A 22,953-nucleotide genomic window follows, 5' to 3' on the forward strand; every position below is an offset into this window, starting at 1 on the left:
TCTCTGAGACTTGCTCACTATGAAACTTTGTGTCCAGTGTGCTATGGGTCTGGAACCCAGGCTATGCTGACAGCCGCCCACATTACAACCTTCTATCCGATCACAACATCTGCTTCGAGTTTATAGTTATAAACGTTCAAGTAACCATGAGACTATAGGCGTTTCGGCTCAAGTTCCTTTACTTTTGCTTTGGTCAACTCCGAAATTGAAAATAAATCGTTCAATATACATAGGTCTCTTAGTACACAGTCTAGTCTGCTATTAATAATTTTGTAATCTTTCCCCAGTTTTAAAAGAAAATTTCACTTGTTTGCTCGAAGGACATTTAGCCTGACTGACAGCCTTTTTAACTTTCTTATGATCTCTTAATATCTTAATAAAAGCTAAAAAGGCTGATATTCAGGCTAAAGGACATTAACGTTATATACGTGATGTAGCAATGTCTTTGTTTTTTCAAAGGTTCTTCCAAACATTTTCTCTATTTGCTGCTGTTGTTTGTTTGTTTGTTTTTTTGCAATCAGTGATGGATTTAAGAGATCATAAGAGAGGTTGTAGAATTCCTAATCTTCAAGCTGATCATAGATTCTTCAAACGGCAGGTAGCGCTCTATAACAAGATGGACTAGAGAACTGAATGTAGGAGATCACTTTTCACACATACCATGCATGATATAATGAAAGGTTTTATCGAATCCCTTGTTCGCTTGCAGATGTTGGGGTGAAAATCGTAACGTTTTCTGACTGCCTCCGATGACCCCGCACCCCCGTACTTCCCTTACAGTGGACTCGTCCAAAGTATGACTGTGAGGTGAAAACAAAGATGGCTGCCGCATAGTTGGATAATTCCAACAACACCAAAGCAAACCGCAGTATCTTACCAGCTTTCACAATGTTTGGACGGAAAGAGAAGAAAAAGACCCGAGGTGAAGACAGCGAATTTGCTGCCAATGTAAGTGTTCCCCTACATGAAACCAATTTTTGCCTGTCGTCCTTCTAGCTTGTGTAAAAGCGAGGAAAGTGACCTGTCGTTTGGTTTTGTCACTCCTGTCTCTTTTGACAAACACTTCCTGGTTACGACCGACATCTGAATGTTTCAGCCAGGCGGGTTTCTTTAACCTCCTTGGTTCTAGGTGAAGAACACTGACAGAAGGCTTTTGCGTCCATAATGTCCGATCTACTATACTCTAGATGCATGTATCGTTGCGATGATCATGAGGTGTTTGTAAAGCTACTTGTGGGTGTGTGAGTCATTGCTGCGTGATCTGTACATGATAGCTGTATCTGACCCGTATTCTGACACTGCAACGTTATTGGATCTCACGAAGACTTCTATAACCTCTGTTCGATATCCAGGGAATTGTGACCTGAAAAAATGCATGGTCCTGTCTTGAGATAACATGTCATATAACGTTAACCGTTAACATTATAATCTTACACTTGTATAATACATGTATTTGAAAGTAGCCTATGTAACCCAAGCTCCGGGGGGCTCCCTACATAGTCCGCCATAGTCCGGGGGCCGGCTGGATGTTGGGCGGCCGGCAAAAGCGATTTAATCAGGCTAATTTGAAAGGAGCAATTTCTATTTATATAATCATTCTCCCCTAAATAATTACAAATTGTAAATTTATGGATATAAGTCATCATATAACGTTAATTGATAAAAGGAAGTGGAAGCTTGCTGTCCGATGTGCCATCAGGCACAGGATGAATTGTCTCACTCAATAAAGGATCAGAGTTGTACTTGGCGGTGACATCTTTATTCATGCGTCGGTGTGTCAGCGTTACACCCAAGATGTCAGGCCTAGTGCCATTTAGCTCCTAGGCAGAACGAGCAACAAGGTAGTGGAAGGGTGGAACAACTATATGTGAAATAGGGTGCTCAGTGAATGAACAGTAACAATAAAGTCGTGGACAAGACTAGTTGGTTCGTTCTCCGCCCTGAGATATAACTTCACAGATATATACAATACATACGAGGCTGTGAGCGGCATTTACGCCGAGGAAACTCTGACGCTAACGAGGATGACTGAGGCACTCGGGCCTACTACCCAACTTGATACAAACATTTAAAACTCAATAAAAGACAAGTTGAGTATTGTACTTCGTAATTGTTAAATCTGGTAGGCTAGAAACTAGTCATGGCATTAATAAAAGATAGACAACTAGTTAAAATAAACAAGGTCAAGATGCCACTAATACAATCCATTGCTCACAGAAAAAGGTTGGTTAAAAACGTCAAGAATGTGGCATAAAAGAGGACTAGATTTGTTCTCGAACTCGCTTCGGTAGATGTGATAGTAAAATCACTAAAGCGACAGCTGTCTGAGCAATTTTAAAATAATCTAGCCGCAGCCACATAGCTCGGGATTTAAGGATAATACCTTGACACGGAGTGACACTACTCTAGGTAGGCTACATCTAGTTAACGGTGCAGGGTACAGGTGCACACAATGTGTGAATGTGACGAAACTAACATGAAATAACTACAGTCTGTTGTGGGGATGGCGGTGGTACTGCAGCGCTGCGTGACGAACTGCAGAATGAAGGATTGTCCGTACATGTCCCGACAAGCTCTCTTCGGGGTCACGTGTTGGAGACTCGTTGTCTCGCGAGAGTTTTCGTGCCAATTCCATCATATGGTAGCACCATCTGAACATAATTGTCTCACTCAATAAAGGATCAGAGTTGTACTTGGCGGTGACATCTTTATTCATGCGTCGGTGTGTCAGCGTTACACCCAAGATGTCAGGCCAGACCGAAGGCGCCAAGAAGACTCTGATGGGGGTTGTCAGGAACGCTGCAGGATGAGGGACCGCATCCCCGCGAGTACACGTAGCCGTCACGTAGTCGTTCAACTGACGGCCGAAGTTACAAACGTTCCGCATCGGCTCTCCGGCGTGAGCCGCGACCCGAAGTGACATGTCCTTCGACTCCGGCAGGTGCTGATCAACAGACAAACGAGGAGGATGACGATCGAAGCCGCTCCTCTCATCATGTGACGGTTGGGAGAGCCCGCCACCGTAGTTGGCGAGGGCTTCAGAGCTGTGTACTGCAGAGAGATGCTCGCCGTCGTGTTTGATGAGGGCTTCAGAGCTGGGGACTGCAGAGAGATGCTCGCCGTCGTGTTTGGTGAGGGCTTCAGAGCTGGGGACTGCAGAGGGATGCTCGCCGTCGTGTTTGGTGAGGGCTTCAGAGCTGGGGACTGCAGAGAGATGCTCGCCGTCGTGTTTGGTGAGGGCTTCAGAGCTGGGGGCTGCAGGGAATGCTCGCCGTCGTAATTGGTGAGGGCTTCAGAGCTGGGGGCTGAGGCGTGGACGACCTGATGCAGGAAGCTGGGTCCGTCCTGGTCTGAGCCTGCTGCTGAGCGAAACCGGGAACTGGTCGATTGAGGTTAGATCAGCTGCACTCCGTGTCTGTGTGGCAGGAAGCTCAGGTGTAGAAGGCTGGTCACTGTTCGCCGTCTTCGTAGGTAAGGGCTTCGGAACACGTAAGTGGGTCTGCACGCTCGCCGTCTTTGCTGGTGAGGGCTCTGGAGCATGGCAGTGGGTGTACATGCCCACCGTCTTTGCTGGTGAGGGCTCTGGAGCATGGGAGTGGGTGTACATTCCGGCCGTCTTCGCGGGTGAGGGCTTCGGAGCGTGGGAGTGGGTGTACATGCCGGCCGTCTTCGCTGGTGAGGGCTTCAGGGCATGTGGGTGGAGGCACGCGCTCGCCGTTTTGTCTGGTAAAGGCTTCAGAGCGGGTGGGTGCTGAAGGGGGTTCGCCATCTCAGAGGGTGGGGGATTTGGATCATGATCTGAGGAACACGAGTCTGTTGCTGAGGCAGTCAGTTGTAACAACGGGCTAGGTCTGCGTGTGACGTTTGCAGTCATCACTAGTGGGGATTGACTGGCGACGCCCGCTGTCGAAGGCATCTGCGTAGTCCTATGTCCATTCAAAGTCGATGCCGGGTTTATCAGTTCTGAAGTCTGGACTGGGCCTAGTCAGGCAAGAGTGTCCCTTGCAGCTGCGTGGTTGCCCTGTCGGCCGCGGTCCCGGTTATAAGGACAGAACTTGGCAGGGTGTCCAGCATCAACCCCAGGTCTGTGTCTGGCACAGAACTTGCAGGCATGGACGTGAAGGGTACCAGAAGCAGCTATGTGATCTGCAGAGAAGGCGCAATTGTTGGCCTGGAATCTGTAGCAATACGTGCTTCCAGAGCCCCCTGCTCTCTCAACTGGTGTGGCATGACCATGTCCTGCTTGTCCATCAATACTGTTGTGGTTGCAGGGAGGTCGTCGCAGATGTTCCTCCTTCAACTTGTGTACTTCTGATAAGGTAGTAGTGCTGTCTATGATGACCAGGCCGTGCTCTACGTGTATAAACAGAATCTTGTAGAAGTTCTTAATACCGGAAAAGGAATAGGTGGGAACGTCGAGCATGAGCCCTTTCAAAATATGGCCCCTGTTTTGACTCTCCATGGGATTTGTATGAGGACTTAGGATGATGGCCATTTCGCCAGCCACAAGTTGATCTAAAGTCAGCGAGTCATGAGTGATGGTGGTGTTGGCAGAGAAGACGAATTCATGCGGCCAGTTCACTTCTCGAACTACTCTGTCATGTGCTTTTCTCGAAAGACCGCTACTGAGCTTCTTACCTTGGGCCGGCGGGTGCGCGTCCTCGTCAGAGACGTGTTGAAGGTTGAACTGCATGGGACGTCCGTCAGAGCTTCGGATCGTATCGGCGACGTGAATCCCGCCTGTCTGCCTCGGGAAATGCTGTGTGAAAGTGGACGGGTCGTTATGCGCCTTGTGAAACGCCCGGACCTCACGCAAGGTTGGATAGTGGCCATCCGGTGGGGCGATGGGCTTAGGAGCTCTTGTTGAAAGGCGCTGGTGGCGGCCATCTTGAGGATCTTGCGCAAGGGCTTCTGGGATGGTCGACCTCTGACCGATGACGTCGCCGTGCGTGGGGAGGGGGGTAGACGTGGATTCCGTCCGGTTTTCCAGGCCCATGTCGACCTTCATTTGCTCTATGCGTCTGGAAACGCCTAAAATTTCGTTGTCTAGCTGCTCCGCGAGGTTGTCTGTTGGAGTCGAAAGCCATTCAGGGTCGTCCTCCGCCGGAGACGCGGCGTATCGCGCGGGGAGTTTAATCTTTCTCTTGCCGGCTCCAAACATGGTCGGGGGTAAAACTCGGGACGGAGAGAGTTCCGAGGGGCCAAGGTAAACCCAGGGGAAGGAAAAAAATATAAAAACTAGAGTCCGAGTGGTCTAAACCGAGGAGGCGTCTCCGAAAAGCGCGGGAAGTTGCAGCACACGTCCGTCTCTGTCAGCGCTATTACCCACGTTACTGCAGCGCTGCGTGACGAACTGCAGAATGAAGGATTGTCCGTACATGTCCCGACAAGCTCTCTTCGGGGTCACGTGTTGGAGACTCGTTGTCTCGCGAGAGTTTTCGTGCCAATTCCATCATATGGTAGCACCATCTGAACATAACTAAGGTCTAAGGTAGATTTGTGACATATGATAAAGTGTCCCACAAAAGAGCCAGGTTCAGTAATAGGAAAACTTACATTTATAATTCAATGACTGATGAACTTTGTGCAATCATTTGTACGATAGCTAGAAGCAAGGAATAAGATATTACCTGCTGCTGATGTTAATAGTTTATTAAATGTCTGTTGACAGTTGGGGATGCTTGGGAGGGCTCCAGGAATGGGAGGGATGGATGATGATGATGATGATGACTTGGAGGCAGAACTAGCAGCACTGATGGGAGGTGGGGCGGCACCTACCAGGGCTAAACCAAGGAAAGGTGGGTATCAGATCAGCCTTTCTTAAAGACTGCAAATTTGCTGCACAATTTGATGTACAATGTTTGAAGTGGAACATATGGGCTTTAAGAAGTAAAACAGATGACTCTGGACACCAATCCTTATTGGCCTGACAGCATCTAACGTTACATGTATAGACCCCATCCAAATGATTATTCTTCTGAGAGTGGCAAGAAAAATGTTCTGAATAGAGTAACTGAAAAGAGTATTCTGATATCATTTTCATCACTACCAGAAGCTAGCCTGACTAACTTGTGCTCCGGCTGTTAGCCTGCCTGACGGTTACCAAGTGTAAATATAGGCTAATCAACAAGGCCTATTCAACAGAGAACTACATGTACTAGTGAGACTTGCTCCAATTACATTATGTGCTGAACAACTCACATGACAGTGTTTGTACAGTAGATGCCTTTGCTTTACCGTGCAGTGAATTTGAACTTGACAGTTGAATCTTAAATATTTATCCTGGGTGCCTCCAGGGTCATTAAGTCAAAGTATGTTAGAATAAGAAAGGCAGGGCTGGGGTTGGGATGTTTGTGTTGTTCGAAAAAAGGAAGAACATCATACAGATTTTTTTATTCATTATTTCTACACATTTCTACACTGCATTATTGGAGTGTGTAGAATACATACTTTTAGTCAAGTGAAGGACTCATTGTTTGTGATGACAGCAGCATAGTTTTTGACATTGTCGAAATTCTAGCACTACCAGACAAAATGTCTCCTTTGTGTGAAGTTTTTCTAACTATGTACTGATAATGAGACGGGCTAGGCCCGCAGCCAGACAGTGCCAGTTTTGGTCTGAGATTTCACCCAGGACGGTACAGCTTCCACAAGTTGAAGTATTATACTGGATAGCTGGGACATGGATGGTTCTCAGACAGAAGTTGTTTCAGTTCCAGTTGTACAAGACACTAACCCTAGTGATCCTGCTGAGGACAGTAAGTCATTTATTTCAGCTTGACAACGTTAACCACCACAAATTAAGACTTGACCATGCAAAAGATTTGTTGTTTTCTTTGTGTGTAAGTAAGTAATTCCTCTTCTCTCTCTCCCCAGCACCGGTGGACATGTCTGTTATTGACCGTATGGCAGCAGAGAGCATGAAGGATGTCAGTGATGATGATGATGATATAGATGAAAATGACCCAGACCTACTAGTAAGTAAATCAGCATTATTGCATTTTTATACCTATGTGTGTTATGGGGAGTTTTGTTGCTGTCAATGATTTCTTGAAGAGAACTTTCCCGTCAAATTTGAATATTTCACGTAGTATACTGTGTAGTACTGAAATTTAAAACAAAACTGTTAGTGTTAAGATCCTTTTTTTTTAATGTGCTGTAAGTCAGTAAGTGTTGATGTTGCTTCAAACAGGCAGAGCTGCAGGCCCTGGAACCTGGTGAAGACACACCACAACCTCAGCCCTCCCCTCAACCTCCAAGAGGTGGACAGGTAATGTCACATTTTGAAAAGAGCAACACAGTATACTAGTAGTAAGGGAAATTATAATAAATGCAAGTTCATCTCAAATAATCCGGAAGAGTTTTTGAATCATGTAGTTTTATAACATCACTATCAACTCTTTTTGTGAGAGGTTAAGAACTAAACACAGAATAGCAAAGACTTTTGAAGTGTGGCCAGAACCTACATTTGTACTATGGACATAGTTCCCATATAGTTGAGACGTGACCTCCTACAAAACAAACATTAGATCCCCCTCCCTGTAGTCACAGGACAGATGGTAATGTTAGTGAGTGTGTAATGTCTAAATGAAGCTGCTTCCATGTGCGTTAGTGAGTGTGTAATGTCTAAATGAAGCTGTTTCCATGTTCGTTAGTCATCTGGACTGCAGGCACTTCTGGAGGAGAGGAGACAGATGTATGCAGCTGCCAAGGCAAGTGCACAGGCCAAAGGTGAAGGGTCAAAGGTCAGAAGATTTGACAGGGGACTCAAGGTAAGGGTTTTCCTAGCATTTTAGGATCTTCTTGCTTTGTTTTTACTCAATCAGTGCTGTTGACTGTAATGATGTATTATCAAGTTGCTTATTTTGCAATACTGGTACAGTGTTACAAGATGAGGTGAGCTTTCATGCATTCAGGCATATATCAACAGAGCCCTATTATGTTGAACTTTGTCATCTCCCTACTCCAGACCATAGAAGGTCAGCTGAAGTCGGCGAGAGCAGGGAAGCCTGTGGCTGAGGATGACATCCCTCCTCCTGTAGCTGTAGCAGGGGCCCCTCCCTCCCAACCTGAACCTGCCCAGCCACCTCCAGTACAGCCCACAGCTGTACCAATTCAACCAAAAGTAGCACCCATACAGCCAACAGTGACACCTTTACAACCAACAGTAGCACCCATGCAACCAACAGTAACACCCATGCAACCGACAGTATCTCCAGTAAAGCCGCAGGTAGCAGAAGCAACACCACAGGAACCTGTTCCTATGGAAACAGGTACGTTTTCAAGCTTCAAACAGAATCATCTTTACAATGCTATATCCAGAATATTCTCTGAGGGAGCATCCTTTTAGTACGTGTATACTAGTATTCATTTTTACTTGCTAAGCAGTAAAGAAAAAGAGCAACAAGTATGGAACCTATAGCTAATTGTTTCGTTGATGAACTGATACAATATCATTGTGTTAAGAAGTACCACGCAACAATGTTATTATAGTCACTTCACATAAATATAATAATGCTACACACATATAAAATGTTAATGAATAGATTTCCCTTTGACAGATTCAGAAGACAAGAAGAAACTTGCTTTTATCAGAACCAGAAGAGACCAGTACAAGTTAGCCGCTCAGACAGCCAAGAAAGCAGGGGACAAACAGGCCACGCTCAAATACTTCAAGACTTCAAAGGTGTGTTAAGCCTTTTGATGGAGTATATCAAAAGCCTAGTAGTATGTATTTGCAAACATTCCATTCTAGGAGTTGAATATGATAATTTTGACAGATAGACAGAATTCGATCTTAATTGGGATTATTGTCTGCAATGAGACTATTCTGATAGGTGAAAAAAGAAAGGTTTATAGATCTCCAATTGTTCATCAGATATACTGCAAAGACCAGCGTAAGACATTGTTCCCTTCATATTTCAGCAATTTGATGCAGTGATCAGTGCAATAGAGAGTGGGCAGCCTGTGGACCTGGCCAATATGCCGCCTCCTCCACCCTCACTTCAAGGTATGCACGATGTAGACAGAACTAATACAAGTTTTTCATAAGCTTAACACCTTTTACTATATAATAGACTTAACTTCTGTAGTCAATAAGTTTGGTAGCCAACCAGACGTGTTCAGGCACCAGTATTATGCCCTTGCTGAATTTTATTTTGGTCTTGTTAGGTAGGTTTATTGCCTTATTGCCATGTGATCGTTCTTTGACTGTACATGTATGCCTTTGGTGTGTCCATTTCAGAGGTGATGGCACAGGCCTCCAGACAGCCAAGCTCGACGCAGCAGGCTTCTGCACCCCCACCAGCAGCTGCTCCCCCTAAAACCCAGGAAGCTCCTGCAGCTTCTACAGGAGTCCCCCCTCCCCCTAAATCTGTGCTGGAGGCCCTGGAGCAGAGAATGGAGAAGTACAAGAGTGCTAGTGACCAGGCCAAGGCAGAGGGGAACGGCAGCAAGGCACGGAGGATGGGCAGAATAACTAAAGTAGGCTGACAGCTTTTTCAAGAAGTTAAAACATTTGTTGTCAGTCAGTCAATCTCTATGATGTTACTTTCACTTTACTTTGGACGAGCTCTCGCTCGAACCGAGCTCACGCTTTATGAAGTTGAAGAAGGTAAGACAGAAGTAGACAAACAATCAGTTATCAGTTTTGTGGCCCTTGTATGTAGTTCAGAGAAGATGGTGAGGTTATAAAACCTGGTCATGATTTGTTACAAGTACTTGTTACAAAATTGCAGATGATGAATTATACATTTTCATTACTTCATTCAAACAGGAATTGGAGATCACTTTTAAGACTTTCCATCTTATGGAACTTAAGAGCATTATTTGTCTTACTTACAGCAATATCAGGATGCTATAAAGAATCACAAGTCAGGGAAGCCAGTGGACTTCACAGAGCTGCCCTGCCCACCTGGCTACCCTCCCATCCCGGGGGTGGGGGCTGCACAGGACGATGAAGGGCCAGGCGTACCCGGCATCTCTGTTGTACCACCTTCTCAACCAGCTCAGCCTGCAGCTCAGCCAAGGTGAGTTGGGAGTCTCCCTGTCTTCCTTACATATACAGGCTGTGACACGGCATTGCCATAAGAAGCAGCTTGGGTTGGTAGCAGATTTTCTGGATCAAGTAGCAGGGGAAAGTTCTTACTGCTAACATAGCTGAGTGTTGTGAGATGCTTGTTCGAGTCCCAGGTGTTGAATGGCAGAACATCACTTGTCTCATATTCTTTCTGTCACTCTTTCACAGTTCCCCATGCTGTCTGAGATTGTATTTTTCAGGTTACTTTTTGATACTTTTAACAAGGAATTCCCTAGTTGTTATGATATGTTGTTATGGAATTTAGTGACTGTTCTTAAAAAGTTCTTTGTTGGAACTGTTAGGCTTGATGTGTGTGATATGAAAGAAAATGATGGGATGGAGACCAAGGGTAGTGATGCAGAAGAGAAGCTTGCAGTTATACCTGAGGAAGCCTTCCCTGGGGCTGAGCTGAATGACGTGCAAAAGGGGGACAAGAAAGTTTCATCAAAAGCTGTACAGGTTTCAACAAATGACTTTGTGCCATCACCTGCCTCTGAAGTGAAAACTGGTTCTTCCATGAGTGAGGCACCTTGTGCTGAAGGCATTAATAAGGAGACACCTGTACCTGGGATAAAACAGAATATTGTCACTGAGATAGAGGGGAAAGCAGCTGAGAAGGCAAGAGATACACTCAGTACTGAAACAAAAGTGGCACCTGTCCCTGGGGTTAATCCAGTACCTATCACTGAAGTCAAAGAGACACTTGTCACTGAAGTCAAAGAGGCACTTGCCCCTGACTTAGAAGAGGCACCTTTGGCTGAGGTAAAAGAGAAACTTTTCCCTGAAGCCAAAGACTTACCTGTCCCTGAAGCACCTGTTCCTGAGGCAAAAGAGGTATCTGTCCCTGAGGTAAAAGGGATAACGGTTCCTAAAGCACCTGTCCCCGAAGCACCTGCTACTGAGACAAAACAGGTACCTCTGCCTGAAGCAAAAGACCTACCTGTTCCTGAAGCACCTGTTCCTGAAGCACCTGTTCCTGAAGCACATGTTCCTAAAGCACCTGTCCTTGAAGCACCTGTCCCTGAAGCACCTATTCCTGAGACAAAAGACCTACCTGAAGCACCTGTTCCTGAAGCACCTGTTCCTGGAGCACCTGTCCCTGAAGCACTTGTTCCTGAAGCAAAAGACTTACCTGTTCCTGAGGCAAAAGGGATATCTGTTCCTGAAGCACCTAATCCTGAAGCACCTGTTATTGAAGTACCTGTCCCTGAAGCAACTGTCCCTGAGAAAAAATACCCATCTGTCCTTGAAGCACCTGCTCCTGAAGCACCTGTTCCTGGGGCACCTGTCCCTGAGACAAAGGACCTACCTGTTCCTGAAGCAAAAGACATGCCTGTCCCTAAAGCACCTGTTCCTGAAGCACTTGTTCATAAAGCACCTGTTCCTGGAGCAAAAAACTTCCCTGTTCCAGAGGCAAAAGGGGTACTTGTTCCTGCAGCACCTGTTCTTGCAGCACCTGTCCCTGAAGCACCTGTTCCTGAAGCACCTGTTCCTGGGGCAAAAGGGATACCTGTTCCTGAAGCACCTGTCCCTGAAGCACCTGTTCGTAAAGCACCTGTTCCTGGAGCAAATGACTTACCTGTCCCTGAGGTAAAAGGGATACCTGTTCCTGATGCACTTGTTTTAGAAGCACTTGTCCCTGAGTCAAAAGACCTACCTGTCCCTGAGACAAAAGACATTGCCCTGGTAGAGATGCCAGCTAAAGAGACACCTGTGACCAACGTCAGAGAAATACCTGTCACAGAAATAAAAGGGACACCAGCAAGTGAGACACCTGCTCTTGATAAGATGCCTTTGGCTAAGGCTCTGGCTGAGCCTAAAGAGATTGCTGTCCCTAAGGTGGAGACACCTGTGACCATGGAGGCACCTGTGTTAAAAGGGGCACCTCTTGCAGAGATAAAGGAGACTCCAGTCACTGAGATTAAAAAGTTACCTGAAACTGTAGCTAAGGAGACACCAGGCACTGAGGCAGCTAAGGTACCTGTCACCAAAGTAAAAGAGGCACCTGTCACTAAGATACCTGTGCCTGTGCTGAAGAAAGCACCTGTGAATGAGACACCTGTAATTAAGAGAAAAGAGACTTCTGCCCCTGAAGTGAAAGAGGCACCTGTTACTAAAATTCCTGTCCCTGTGATCAAAAAGGCACACACAAGTGAGGTAAAGGAGACACCTGTTTTTGTAAAGACACCTATAACAGATATTAAAGAAACACCAGTCTCTGGTACTGAGGTGAAAGAAGCAGTAGCTGGTGATGTAAATGCAAATGAGGAGCCATTTTATGGAGTAGAACAAAAACCTGTTGCTGTGGTGAGTCCTACCTCACATGAAGAGCATGGAACTTTTAAAACTGAAGTGGTTCCACTAACAGAGGACACTGAGAAGAGAAAGACTCCAACAACTCCTAAGAAAGTCACATTTGAAGCAGATGTGAAGCAGTCAGCTCTATCTCCAGAATATAGCAAGATAATGGATGAAGCAATCCCACCAGCCTTTAATGGAGATACCATTGGGGGTCAAGCACCCGGCCAACCAGGGTAATCTCCCTCTCCAGCATCTGGTCCATTCTGCTTTTCTCAAATTGTCATTCACAAGTGTTTTGCTTGTGTCTGTATTTGTGGCTATTCAGATACGGTAGTATTCTTCTGCTTAATTCTCAATACTGTGTTGATAGTGTTTCAGTACAGGATGGAGGAAATAGAGGCAATGAAAGTGCCCCATCTGACAAGCCTGTGTGGTAAAGTCTTTCCCCTCAGAATAGTCTGCTGATTTTCTGTTTTGGTCCTGCTCTTTTTCTCTTATGGCTACTTTTTGTGATACTGTATACACTTTTGCTTGTCTGCCCATGGTTTCTACAATGTGTGAGTAACTGCACATGTGAAATTGTGCACTTTCACACATGGTCCATGTATTTGCAGTGCTGATCTAGAGTTAGGAGGGGACAGTGACGAGGTCCTAACCTTGCCTGGCATTAGTCCTGAACCTGTGCCACGTGGCAGTCCTCCCGATGACAGGTGTGGAACAGAGATGTCAGAACACCAGACATGGTCCTGTACAATATAACAGTGTGGCTACATTGTTATACTTGGTCACTGGTTGTCAGCTAGCTATCTAATGCTTTTTACATCTTTATGATGCTTTTGTTTCATGAAATTATGCCTACCAACTGCAGTGTGAGCTTGGCTGTGTATGCACAACACTTCCTCCCAACTGTGCAGCATTTTACAGCTTCTCTTTCTGTATAAGACCCTGGGTAGTAAGTGGTTGCAGCAAGGCTTTGGAATACAGTCCTGACTGACACTACTAGACTATTATGTACTCAGGTGAACATTACAGGTTATATTCTCATTCCCATTGTTGCTACTTTATTTTTCACAGACTCAAAACCATTAGGTATGATTGAATATCACAAATAACATTAATTTGTCATGTACCAACTTTGTTTACAAATTTTGTTTAATCCTGACAGTCACTGTGTACATCACTGTGATGTTGGTTCATTTCTAAGGAAAGATACAGTAATAATTTTGACACAAATATCATATTTTCAGTGGTGCTGCAGGTCAAAGGTCAAGGTCAAAGTCACCACAGCCCCCTGGGAGGTCAAGATCAAAGTCACCACAGCCTGCACCTAAACAACCTGTAAAGAAATCACCTAGTGGGGTAAAGTCTAGAGGTAAGCTGGGATTGCTTAATGTAAACAATGTTTGAGGGCTTATTAAAGGATAGTGACATTGCAAATACAGTACCAGCTTTGAGTTGATGATTCAAAACATTTTAAACTTTCAATGCAATGAAAAAAATGTCCTGGATTTTTCTACTTCAGCTCAACAACAGTTAGAGTTTCTCCAGGAAAAACAGAAACAGTTCAAGATGGCAGCCCTGAGAGCCAAGACTGAGGGAGACATGGAGCATGCCAAAATGTTGTTAAGACAAGCCAAGGTGAAAATCTCTTGATTGGATTGTTTTGTATTTATGAGAGAAAGAGGTTTGTATGACCATTGATATCATGTTGATTATATTCAAGTGAGGTATGGAAGGACAACTTTTAGAATTCCCTATCCATTGAAAAGAAGATTGTCTTAATTTGCTCAAGTTATTTTTTTCTTTTCCTTTCACAGGGCTTTGATCCCATGATTGAAGCTGCTCAGAGTGGGCTTCCTGTTGACTTGACTAAGGTAAGAAATGCACACTGTAGGAATCTGTCATACTGAACCCCTACATTTTACTGTGGTGACAGCACGGAAGGACATTTTAGATTCCCAATCTTGTGGCTTTTATGACTGCCCCATCTGGAGAATTTGGACCACACCTCTGTAATTCTTTCTAGATACATGTAAAGTTAAAACCCCTCCCAAATCTTTTGGAGTATCAGGGACTTGCCTTTGGCACAGTTGTACAAGACTTACGGTAGCACTGGTAGTGCTAAGCAGAGTTTGCAGTATGTCCATCATTAAAACCCTTGGTATAACCCAGCCAGGGCTTGAATGCCTAAACCTCTTGAATATATATGAATAATGCAATTATTAATACTTTTAGCAATGCCTTTTGATCATGTTCCAAGTATCCATTATTAATTGTATTCCTGTCCCTGTAGATCCCATCCCTGCCCTCTGAACCTCTGGATACTGATGAGTTCCTGGATTCAGCAGAAGAAGCGGACCCGTCTAAGATCGGAGACTCTGAGGAGATGTATGCCCGACTTGCGCACACCCTGAAGAAACAGATCGAGACCTGCAAGACCAGCTCAGAGCAGTACACCCACCTGGGAGATCTACAGGAGGCCACCAAGTAAGGCACTCGCTGACTGCTGATCACTTGCTTTGAAGACTGAAGTCAAATTATCAGAGCTATAATCTGTTCTGGGCAGTAGTCAGACTACACATTGTTTCTGGAAGACAAATAGATACAGATTTAGACCTTGTACTTCAAATTCATTGTAATTTTTCCTGCCATGTGTTGTGCTCAAATTATAGGCATACTGTACATTTCCCTCCCTTAGAGGGGATTACGAAATATATGTAGAATTAAATGTGAATGGATGTGGAATGCCTCGTATTCATAATCAAATGTCATTCCCAGGTTTCCTTACTTTTGAAAAATAGGACCATTAAGATTGTTCTGTTTTTGAATACTTAAAGGGGGCAGTACCTGGCCTGTGCATGTAGGCAGGTAGGCAAAGATACAGACTTCAGGTGCAGATGGAGCCAACTTTAGGTGACAGCATCATTAAATGCCCATTTTTCCTCCAGACTGGAGAGGATGGGCCAGGCGTCCAGACAGGACCTGGACACTGTGAAGAACGCTCACAACCACGGCGACCCCCCGCCCAGGTTCCACTACGAGACTAGGACCTTCAGACTTGTCAAGTAAGCAGCTTTTATATCTCAAGTAGAGGTAACCTACCAATAGTTCATGCTTGAGAGGTATTCAGGCAGTCTTGATGTATGTCATATTGATGACGACAACACAAACCATTGATTCTTTGTATGAATTTTGCAATATGAATTATAATTGCTTCAGTCTTTGAGACCTGAAGTTGCACACATGTGCTGCTATCCTTCTTGTCCTTCAGATTTGTGACACTATGCTATAGTCAATCTTTGTACATTGCCTCATACTACACAAGGCAGTTGTCGTTGTATTACATTAGCATGTTGTTATCATTTGGTCTCCATTAACACCACGATTGTTATCTCAGGATTAACACGGAGCTGCTTGACAGTGACCTTGAGGTGTCCGTCCTCAGGGGTGTGGCCTACCCCCTGCCATCAGGAATCTCTGAACCCAAGGACCTGTACACATACGTCAAGTTTGAGTTGCCTTACCCCCATGTGAGTAAATTTCTCTGAGAAAAAGAAACATTCATTTTTCATAAGGATGAAATTCTAAGTAGAGCCAATTGTTTCTGAATTGTGGTACTAGGACTCTACTAGGAGGATATGGTAAAATACAGTATCAATTGAAAATTTTTGTAGCATAAAGTTTTTGTTGAGTGGACATTCTTTTTTTTCAACAGGATAAACCTCAAGAGAGCTCTACATCTACGTTTAAGGGAGATGCCAATCCAGGTATCCTTTAGTTTACACTTTTATACATTTTTGTGTACTGCAACTATGACTAATATCCCTTGGAATTTCTGTTGACAACACTTCTATGATAGAGCCAACTATACAATGTATTAATAAAACCACACATGGTCACTTCAGGTCTTTCTATTTCAAATTCTAACATGACGTAGTAGCACATCATCACGACTTGTTGTTGATGATTGTTTCCAGAGTATAAGCACACAGAGAAGTTCAGGATAGACAGGAAGGCCAGGTCCTGGCTGGGGACTGTCAAGAGAAAGGCCATCAAATTTGAGGTCTTCTATGAAAGGTGGGATGTTCTGAGTTTTCAGTGTCTCTCAGTGTGTATACGTAGTACGTAGTTGATGCCTTTATTTAACATTCTCTGTATTGACAGAAATTCCTGTCCTTTAAAGAATTTGACAAGATCTTTTATTGATTACTGTCCTTGGTACTAGTGCTACACCATGTGAAATCACTTCACCCACTGTACAAACTGTGTGGTTTTAGTAAGTATACTGGATCTGAACTGTGTGTCAACATAATTTTGTGGAACTCAAGCTAATAACACGTTTCTGTAAAGAATGGCAGTCACCATCAGAACACTGGATGTTTGACTAGTGGCCTTTAATTCTTCCATCCTCCTTAGGGGGTTCCTGAGGAGTGACAAATCCATGGGAGAAGCACAGCTGAAGTTGGAAAATCTGGAGAACAAGGCAGAGGTTCATGAAATCATTGATGTGAGTATATGTCTCTCTAAAACTTAACAAAATGTACAGACCTGATAGAAAGGAATGGTTGTGATTGTAGTCTCTTATGTTCTCTTTATAGGGGCTACAGCATCTGAGTATCACTTCTTGCAGATACCCTCGTTATTGTCAGCTAATTTTCAACTTATAACTCCGTATGGTATAAAAGTTGCATAAACTTGAGCTCACATCTTTCTGTCTATCATGACATCTATCATGGCTTTTTCCATGTGGTTTTTGTCAATTCCTGCCGACTTAATGTACTTCTTTTACTTCTGACCAACAATCATGTCCTGTTCTCTCCTATCACAGCTGAAGGATGGTCGTAAGACGTGTGGAGGGAAGCTGGAGGTGAAGGTGAGACAGAGGGAACCCCTGACAGGGAAACAGGTGCAGCATGTGCAGGAGAAGTGGCTCGTCATCGACTCTGTCAAACACCGACAGGTGAGAAAATCCTCTGGTCTTAGTTCTGTACAGGTGGTCTCAGTTGAGAATATTTAACAATACTAAAACCCTAACAAAAGAAATGTGTTGCTTTATTTGCTTAACATTCCATAAATCTTTGTGTTGTTCTGTTCCATGGAATGATATTAACTAACAGAATACTTTCTGAAAATATAATACTTGGTATGCTAGTGTAAAAAAAATCCAACTGGACAAACATGCAGACAAACATGTGACTTCTACATGGTCCATCTGATTAATCACAAATAACTGTACGTATGTTGAAATAATGTTAAGCTTATATGTAGGTCCCAGATGGTGTAATTGTCTCATCAGTTTCATAGCAAGTTATTAATGTGACATCAAGTTATGTGTTCTCTTTTCCCCCTTTTCCTTCTCTCTCTCATTTCCAGTATCATGACCCTCCTCTTTATTCCTCTTTTCTCCCTCTTTTCTCCATTCTCCCCATCAGTATGTCCCAAAACATGACAGTCCACAGAAGGCAGAGCCCAAACCTGAGGAACCGGGATACTGCGTGATTTGCTGAAGTCATGTGTTAGACAAGAACATGTATCATATGCTGGTGCTGGCAAAAAAATTACATGTACTTAGTGTTACTGAGCATTAATGTACTACAATCATCCTGTATGCAGATTTGTTGACAGTTGTTTGAGCAGTAGACAAACGAAGTGCAAAAGAGTTGCTGACAGAATTAGTCTTTGATGCAAAGTGGTAGATTTTAACACTGATACTTCCATAACTATGGAGTTCTAATGAACCATGTGCCTGTTTTTTCCCGATTTTCATGATAGTGTTACTTTACACAACCAAAGATGTGTGTGTATCCAAATATCATATTTAGAACAAGGGTTTTTCAGAATGTGCGCTCCAAACAACTGTGTCAGATAAACATAAAATTAGACTGTTTACGGTATAAAAATTGCACTGATCAAGTAGAAAAATGTTACTGGTTAAAGATTATCATAATCAAAGACCATCGCCATTGTCAAACCCATCTTTTCTGTCTCATTCATACTGTCTCTTTCTTACTGTCAAATATCTGTTTGAAATTAGTATCTTGCTTGACATTGGCATTGACATAAGCATTACCAGATGAGCAATTATTACATGGTGGAATATGGGTAAAGGTGTACCACTGCACCACAAATGCTCTTGCATCAACTGTCTTGTGTTTTTATACATCTTTAGTGGTGTTCAGGACTGACTGAGTGAGTGAGTGAGAGTGAGTGAGTGAGTGAGTGAGTGAGTGAGTGAGTGAGTGAGTGAGTGAGTGAGTGAATGCGTGAGTGTGTGAGTGAGTGAGTGAGTGAATGCGTGAGTGAGTGAGTGAGTGAGTGAGTGAGTGAGTGAGTGAGTAAATTCATGGGTAAAGCAATTTCAGACAATAGGTACTTCCATAGCTTGTTGTTCTATTGCAACACTGTCATAATCTACATCCTGTATGGTTGCTGAACATTGAAATTGAGGTATGCAGAAAACAATGCTGTATGACATACTACATGTACATGCATATGTAGTAACATAAACAGCGTTGAGAACTTTCTTAAGTTGTATGCTGGCTGTGAGAGATGACCAGGATGTTTTTCTTCCAGGATGGAGGTGGTGCTGCGACCTCCCCCCAGTCTTCAGGACAGAGCGGGTAAGCACAGTCAGACCTGTTGTTTTAGTGTGCATCTGACCTCGCTGTGTCCTACATGTATGTGTGTAGCAATGATAGGACGTAAGCTTCAGCTGCCTGCTTCCTCCAAGTTTTGGTTTTAAGAGGTTGCCATGTTGTTTCTCAACAACATATGCATGTAAGTTGAGGTGCTGCTTCCTAACAGTACCGTAGTAAAACATCTTGTTTGTTCCGACATCAGTTCTGGACGTCTCTAGACAATTGATTGATCTGGGTCCTCAAGAACAAATTAGCTGGACCAAAAGCCAGTCATTGAATTTTCCTCTGCCATATACCCAAATGTACTTCTAATAACTTGTTTAGGGTAAGAACTTGCCACATAACTTGGAGGAAGCTGTTGCAAAGCCCTTGCTACATGGGTCTTCCGCATGTAGGTTAACTGTGTGCAGCACTTATTTTGCACTAACTCTGGGCTGTCCTGCCACTCCGTCTGTGCTGTAGTAGAATAGACTGAGCCTGTATGCAGTGATATCCTTCTCTGTTCTGTCTGCACCCTCCCTCCCACCGCCCATGTTGGTGTAGGAACCCAGGCAGGTGTATCTGTTGTTGCAGCGTTCGCTCAAAGATGTGCTCGGTTGTATGATGGGGAGCAGACACTCAGCAGAACTGTGAAGATTCTGTTGCATCCCAACATTAGTTAACCAGATTATCTATTGTGTGTACTGTTGTTAGACTGCCTTGCAGATATTTTACAGTGATCTGTGATTGTAAATTATTTGAAAAGAAAAATGCATGAGATTGATGCAGAACAGTTTTGGGATTTGTACTAAACCAGATACAATATGCATTGCTATAGTCTTATTCTAATGTACATTGTATCTTACTAGCAGTAGTAATGATATAAGGCTAAGAGATGTTTGTAAAAACTCTGAATAATGTTGATGTGGAAATATATTGCATGTACACATATTAATGGTTACTACCCCATGCATGTATAACATCAGGGACTGAAATTATTAATATTCTGCAACAAGTATTGTTCAATGTATAACTTTCCCAGAATGTGTATTAGTCATTGAACTGGAAATATTTCATATTATTGTTTTGTTTATTTTGTATATGTAGTACTTGACTGTAGATATTTTCTCCCATATGTAGAAAGTGACGTGTTCTCTGAATATGCTCTTTGTGTGTGTGGTTTGCCAGTACACTGGTCCATATAAAGTGCAATCCCATTTCATTCAAGTGCCTCGCTATATTAAAAAGATTATCAACGAGAAATGAATTATACTAGTAACCAAAGCCACAAAGCTTAACCAACATGGCCAAACTAGCATTCATACATGTAATATCTTACCTTTGATGAGAATGTGAAAATCATTGTGAAGCCATGATTGGAGTGACATGATGAGATTGCAAACTTTTGAATGTTAAAAAATAAAATTGCAGAGATTATATTTCTGTCTTATTCTTCTTTAGGCCACACCAATTTAATTTCTTGGTTAACGGATTTTTCTAGAAAAATAATGGAGCGGGCGGGCGGAAAAAAAATAAAAATAAAAACAGGCATAGGATCCTATTATGGCCCAAAATGGTACGATAGGAGCCACGAAGTCAACACACCAGGCTGGTTCAAAATTTAAACAATGAATTTTGAACTTTTAATGATACTACTGCATTGAAAGATGGAATGACTATAACAAGTAGTAAGAAAAGGACTGTTTTCAACTGTTCAGGTTAAAATATGAGCATTTTGCAGTTGATTCTGAATTTTTATTTTTATTTACAAATCAGAAAAAAATGAAGCGGCGAATCCGTTAACCAAGAAATTAAATTGGGGTGGCCTTATCCTGTGTTGTGCAATACTGATACTGACAAACATGTGCTTCAGTTGTTTCAATGGAATCATGAGGAAGAAATGTTGTTAGATGAGTAATGATGCATGTACCTTCAATTCTGCCTTTAAGTAATTAAGTAATTTTGTAAAACATCACAAAACATCCTCCAAGCTCCTACCAGTGATAATAGTAGTACAATGTACTCATATACCACCAATGAGATACTAGTATTATGCCACTATGCCATTTTCTGTACCATGAATTTGTCTCTTTCAGTCCCAACCTGCCCAGTCTGGAGGTCCTGAAGTTTGAACAGAAACTCCTGGAGAGACAGGTGAGTCAATTCTTTAATGTGTTAACTTTTCACTGTTTTCAATTGTGGTACAATGGCTTTTATTGTTGGCTGCATAGTTGGTCAGTCGGATATATTTATAGATAGGCAGAGTATTATCAAAACTAACTTAAAGGATTAAACTGTTACGCATGACTTTAGTTCTGTAAAGCGTAGAGAGAGAAGCTTTCACAAGGCATCCACCATCTTCAGCTACCCGTCATTTCTTTGCTGCTTTGAAACACATCCATCTGTATTGAATTCATGAGAATGTGAGATTGTTGATATTGTGTCCCAGATCCAAGCAGTGAAGTCCAAGGGCAGGTTGGTTCCAGAGAGGAGCATCCAGGTGTACCAGGAGATGGGACAGCAGATAATACATGTACAGAACCAGCTGGCAACAGGAGGGCCTTCTGTGAAGAAAGGTACACCCAGCCCACTCTATAGTGTTGTAGTGTAGTTTTAAAGCCTGAGGAAGCTCACTTTGAAGTTAACATGCCCTACCAGTGCACAAAGTATCAGCTTTGTTCCCCCATGTACAGTCATATTTTACATGGCGTAGGGAGAAAATTCCAAGCGTTGCAGAAACTTTTAAGGGTTGTAGAGTTACAGTTACCGGCAGTTTTACGGAGCCGTGCTGTCAGTGCCATCGGCTCTGATCTCAAAGATGACCTCTGGGTCACGCGAGGTCAGAGGTCGGCAGCTAATTAGGTGATGTTGTCTTTCGCCAAAATATTCACATTTGACTATTCATTCCTTTGCTACCGACTTGACAGTCATATTTTATGAGGTTGACCACACCTAACCCCCATGCTGTATATATTAGAATTCAGCAATGGTATTGCTGTACAGAAATTTATTCCTTTGTATATATGCATCTTACAGCCTACATCAGGCAGCTGGAAGCCAGTCTGACCAGCTACCATGCAGAGGCTGTGCAGTGGACAAAGCAAGGCAAAAAGGTAGGTTCCAGCAGCCTTCATTGTTTTAATCTGATTCCCTTCAAAGCTAGCATTTAGTTACACTCTGCCCTAAACTTCCAACTACAGGCGAAATATTTTCATTGTCTCTCAAGCAGTGTCTGAAACTGGATGTTCATTGAGTTTTGACCTAAGCTTTAACTTCATACCAGGATTTTAATGCATGGTTTTTGCATTTTACAGGATAGAGCACACCAGGCCTTGAGTAAGAAAAAAGTTGTGGAGAATGAGGTGAGTGCCCTTCAAGTGTTTTTCCTAAATCTGCAAAAACTGTAATTTATCTCTTGAAAACCATATTTCATTTGTAAAAGATGTTACAATGTTGGGATCTTTTTTTCCAGCTGATGAAATTCAAAGCTGCTGCTGTCCACACAAAGTGAACATCACCAATCTACACACCTTACATGTACATGTATCTCCTTAACAAGGATAACTTATATCATGGATTAAATCTACATGAACTTGATATGTATAGGAAGGAAACAATGTTTTTAAGCTTATTTTGAGTATGATATCAAAAGATTTTGCTGCATTTGAGATACAAGTACATGTATGGCTTTCAACTGCAAACTTTGGATAGCATTATGTTTTATGTAGAGAGGGAAATAATGTCTCTAGAATAGTACATGACTATGGGGAATACAAGTTAAAGGTTTTTCTGCAGAGCTGGCCACTACCAATTGATAAGGTGTTGTTGAAATAAATCATTGCTCTGCATCCAGATCCTGATAGGGTCTCCAGTCATGGGGCAAAATCTGTTGGGTGAGGAATGTTTGTACCACATTGAGTTTATAAGTGGTCAACATTACAAATGTGGTTGACACTC

The 22,953-nt window shown here is 43.1% G+C and overlaps 2 protein-coding genes across 4 annotated transcripts; one reads left to right on the top strand and one right to left on the bottom strand.

The window, feature by feature from the left end:
• Positions 1–793: 793 nt before the first annotated feature.
• LOC109480940 (coiled-coil and C2 domain-containing protein 1-like) lies at positions 794–22,686 on the top strand. Of its 3 annotated transcripts, XM_019783364.1 has the most exons (26): positions 794–948; positions 5,672–5,798; positions 6,877–6,977; positions 7,193–7,270; positions 7,656–7,772; positions 7,970–8,273; positions 8,562–8,686; positions 8,926–9,010; positions 9,245–9,483; positions 9,844–10,028; positions 13,627–13,751; positions 13,902–14,017; positions 14,197–14,253; positions 14,673–14,866; positions 15,328–15,444; positions 15,777–15,909; positions 16,095–16,146; positions 16,357–16,456; positions 16,796–16,886; positions 17,208–17,339; positions 18,953–18,999; positions 21,093–21,150; positions 21,446–21,572; positions 22,033–22,109; positions 22,311–22,358; positions 22,469–22,686. In XM_019783364.1, exons 1-26 carry the CDS (start codon positions 889–891, stop codon positions 22,505–22,507), a joined length of 2,934 nt encoding a protein of 977 aa, XP_019638923.1. In that variant the 5' UTR covers positions 794–888; the 3' UTR covers positions 22,508–22,686. The 3 variants fall into 3 exon arrangements, with proteins under 3 accessions (XP_019638923.1, XP_019638924.1, XP_019638925.1); XM_019783365.1 differs by lacking the exons at positions 21,093–21,150; positions 21,446–21,572; positions 22,033–22,109; positions 22,311–22,358; positions 22,469–22,686 and adding an exon at positions 19,561–20,226; XM_019783366.1 differs by lacking the exons at positions 21,093–21,150; positions 21,446–21,572; positions 22,033–22,109; positions 22,311–22,358; positions 22,469–22,686 and adding an exon at positions 19,591–20,226.
• LOC109480969 lies at positions 3,975–5,373 on the bottom strand. Its single transcript, XM_019783435.1, has one exon. It carries the CDS (start codon positions 5,159–5,161, stop codon positions 3,986–3,988), a length of 1,176 nt encoding a protein of 391 aa, XP_019638994.1. The 5' UTR covers positions 5,162–5,373; the 3' UTR covers positions 3,975–3,985.
• Positions 22,687–22,953: the final 267 nt, after the last annotated feature.

The sequence above is a fragment of the Branchiostoma belcheri genome, unplaced genomic scaffold (genome assembly GCF_001625305.1).
Source record: "Branchiostoma belcheri isolate BF01 breed outbred unplaced genomic scaffold, Haploidv18h27 scaffold53, whole genome shotgun sequence".
Lineage (NCBI taxonomy): Eukaryota > Metazoa > Chordata > Leptocardii > Amphioxiformes > Branchiostomatidae > Branchiostoma > Branchiostoma belcheri.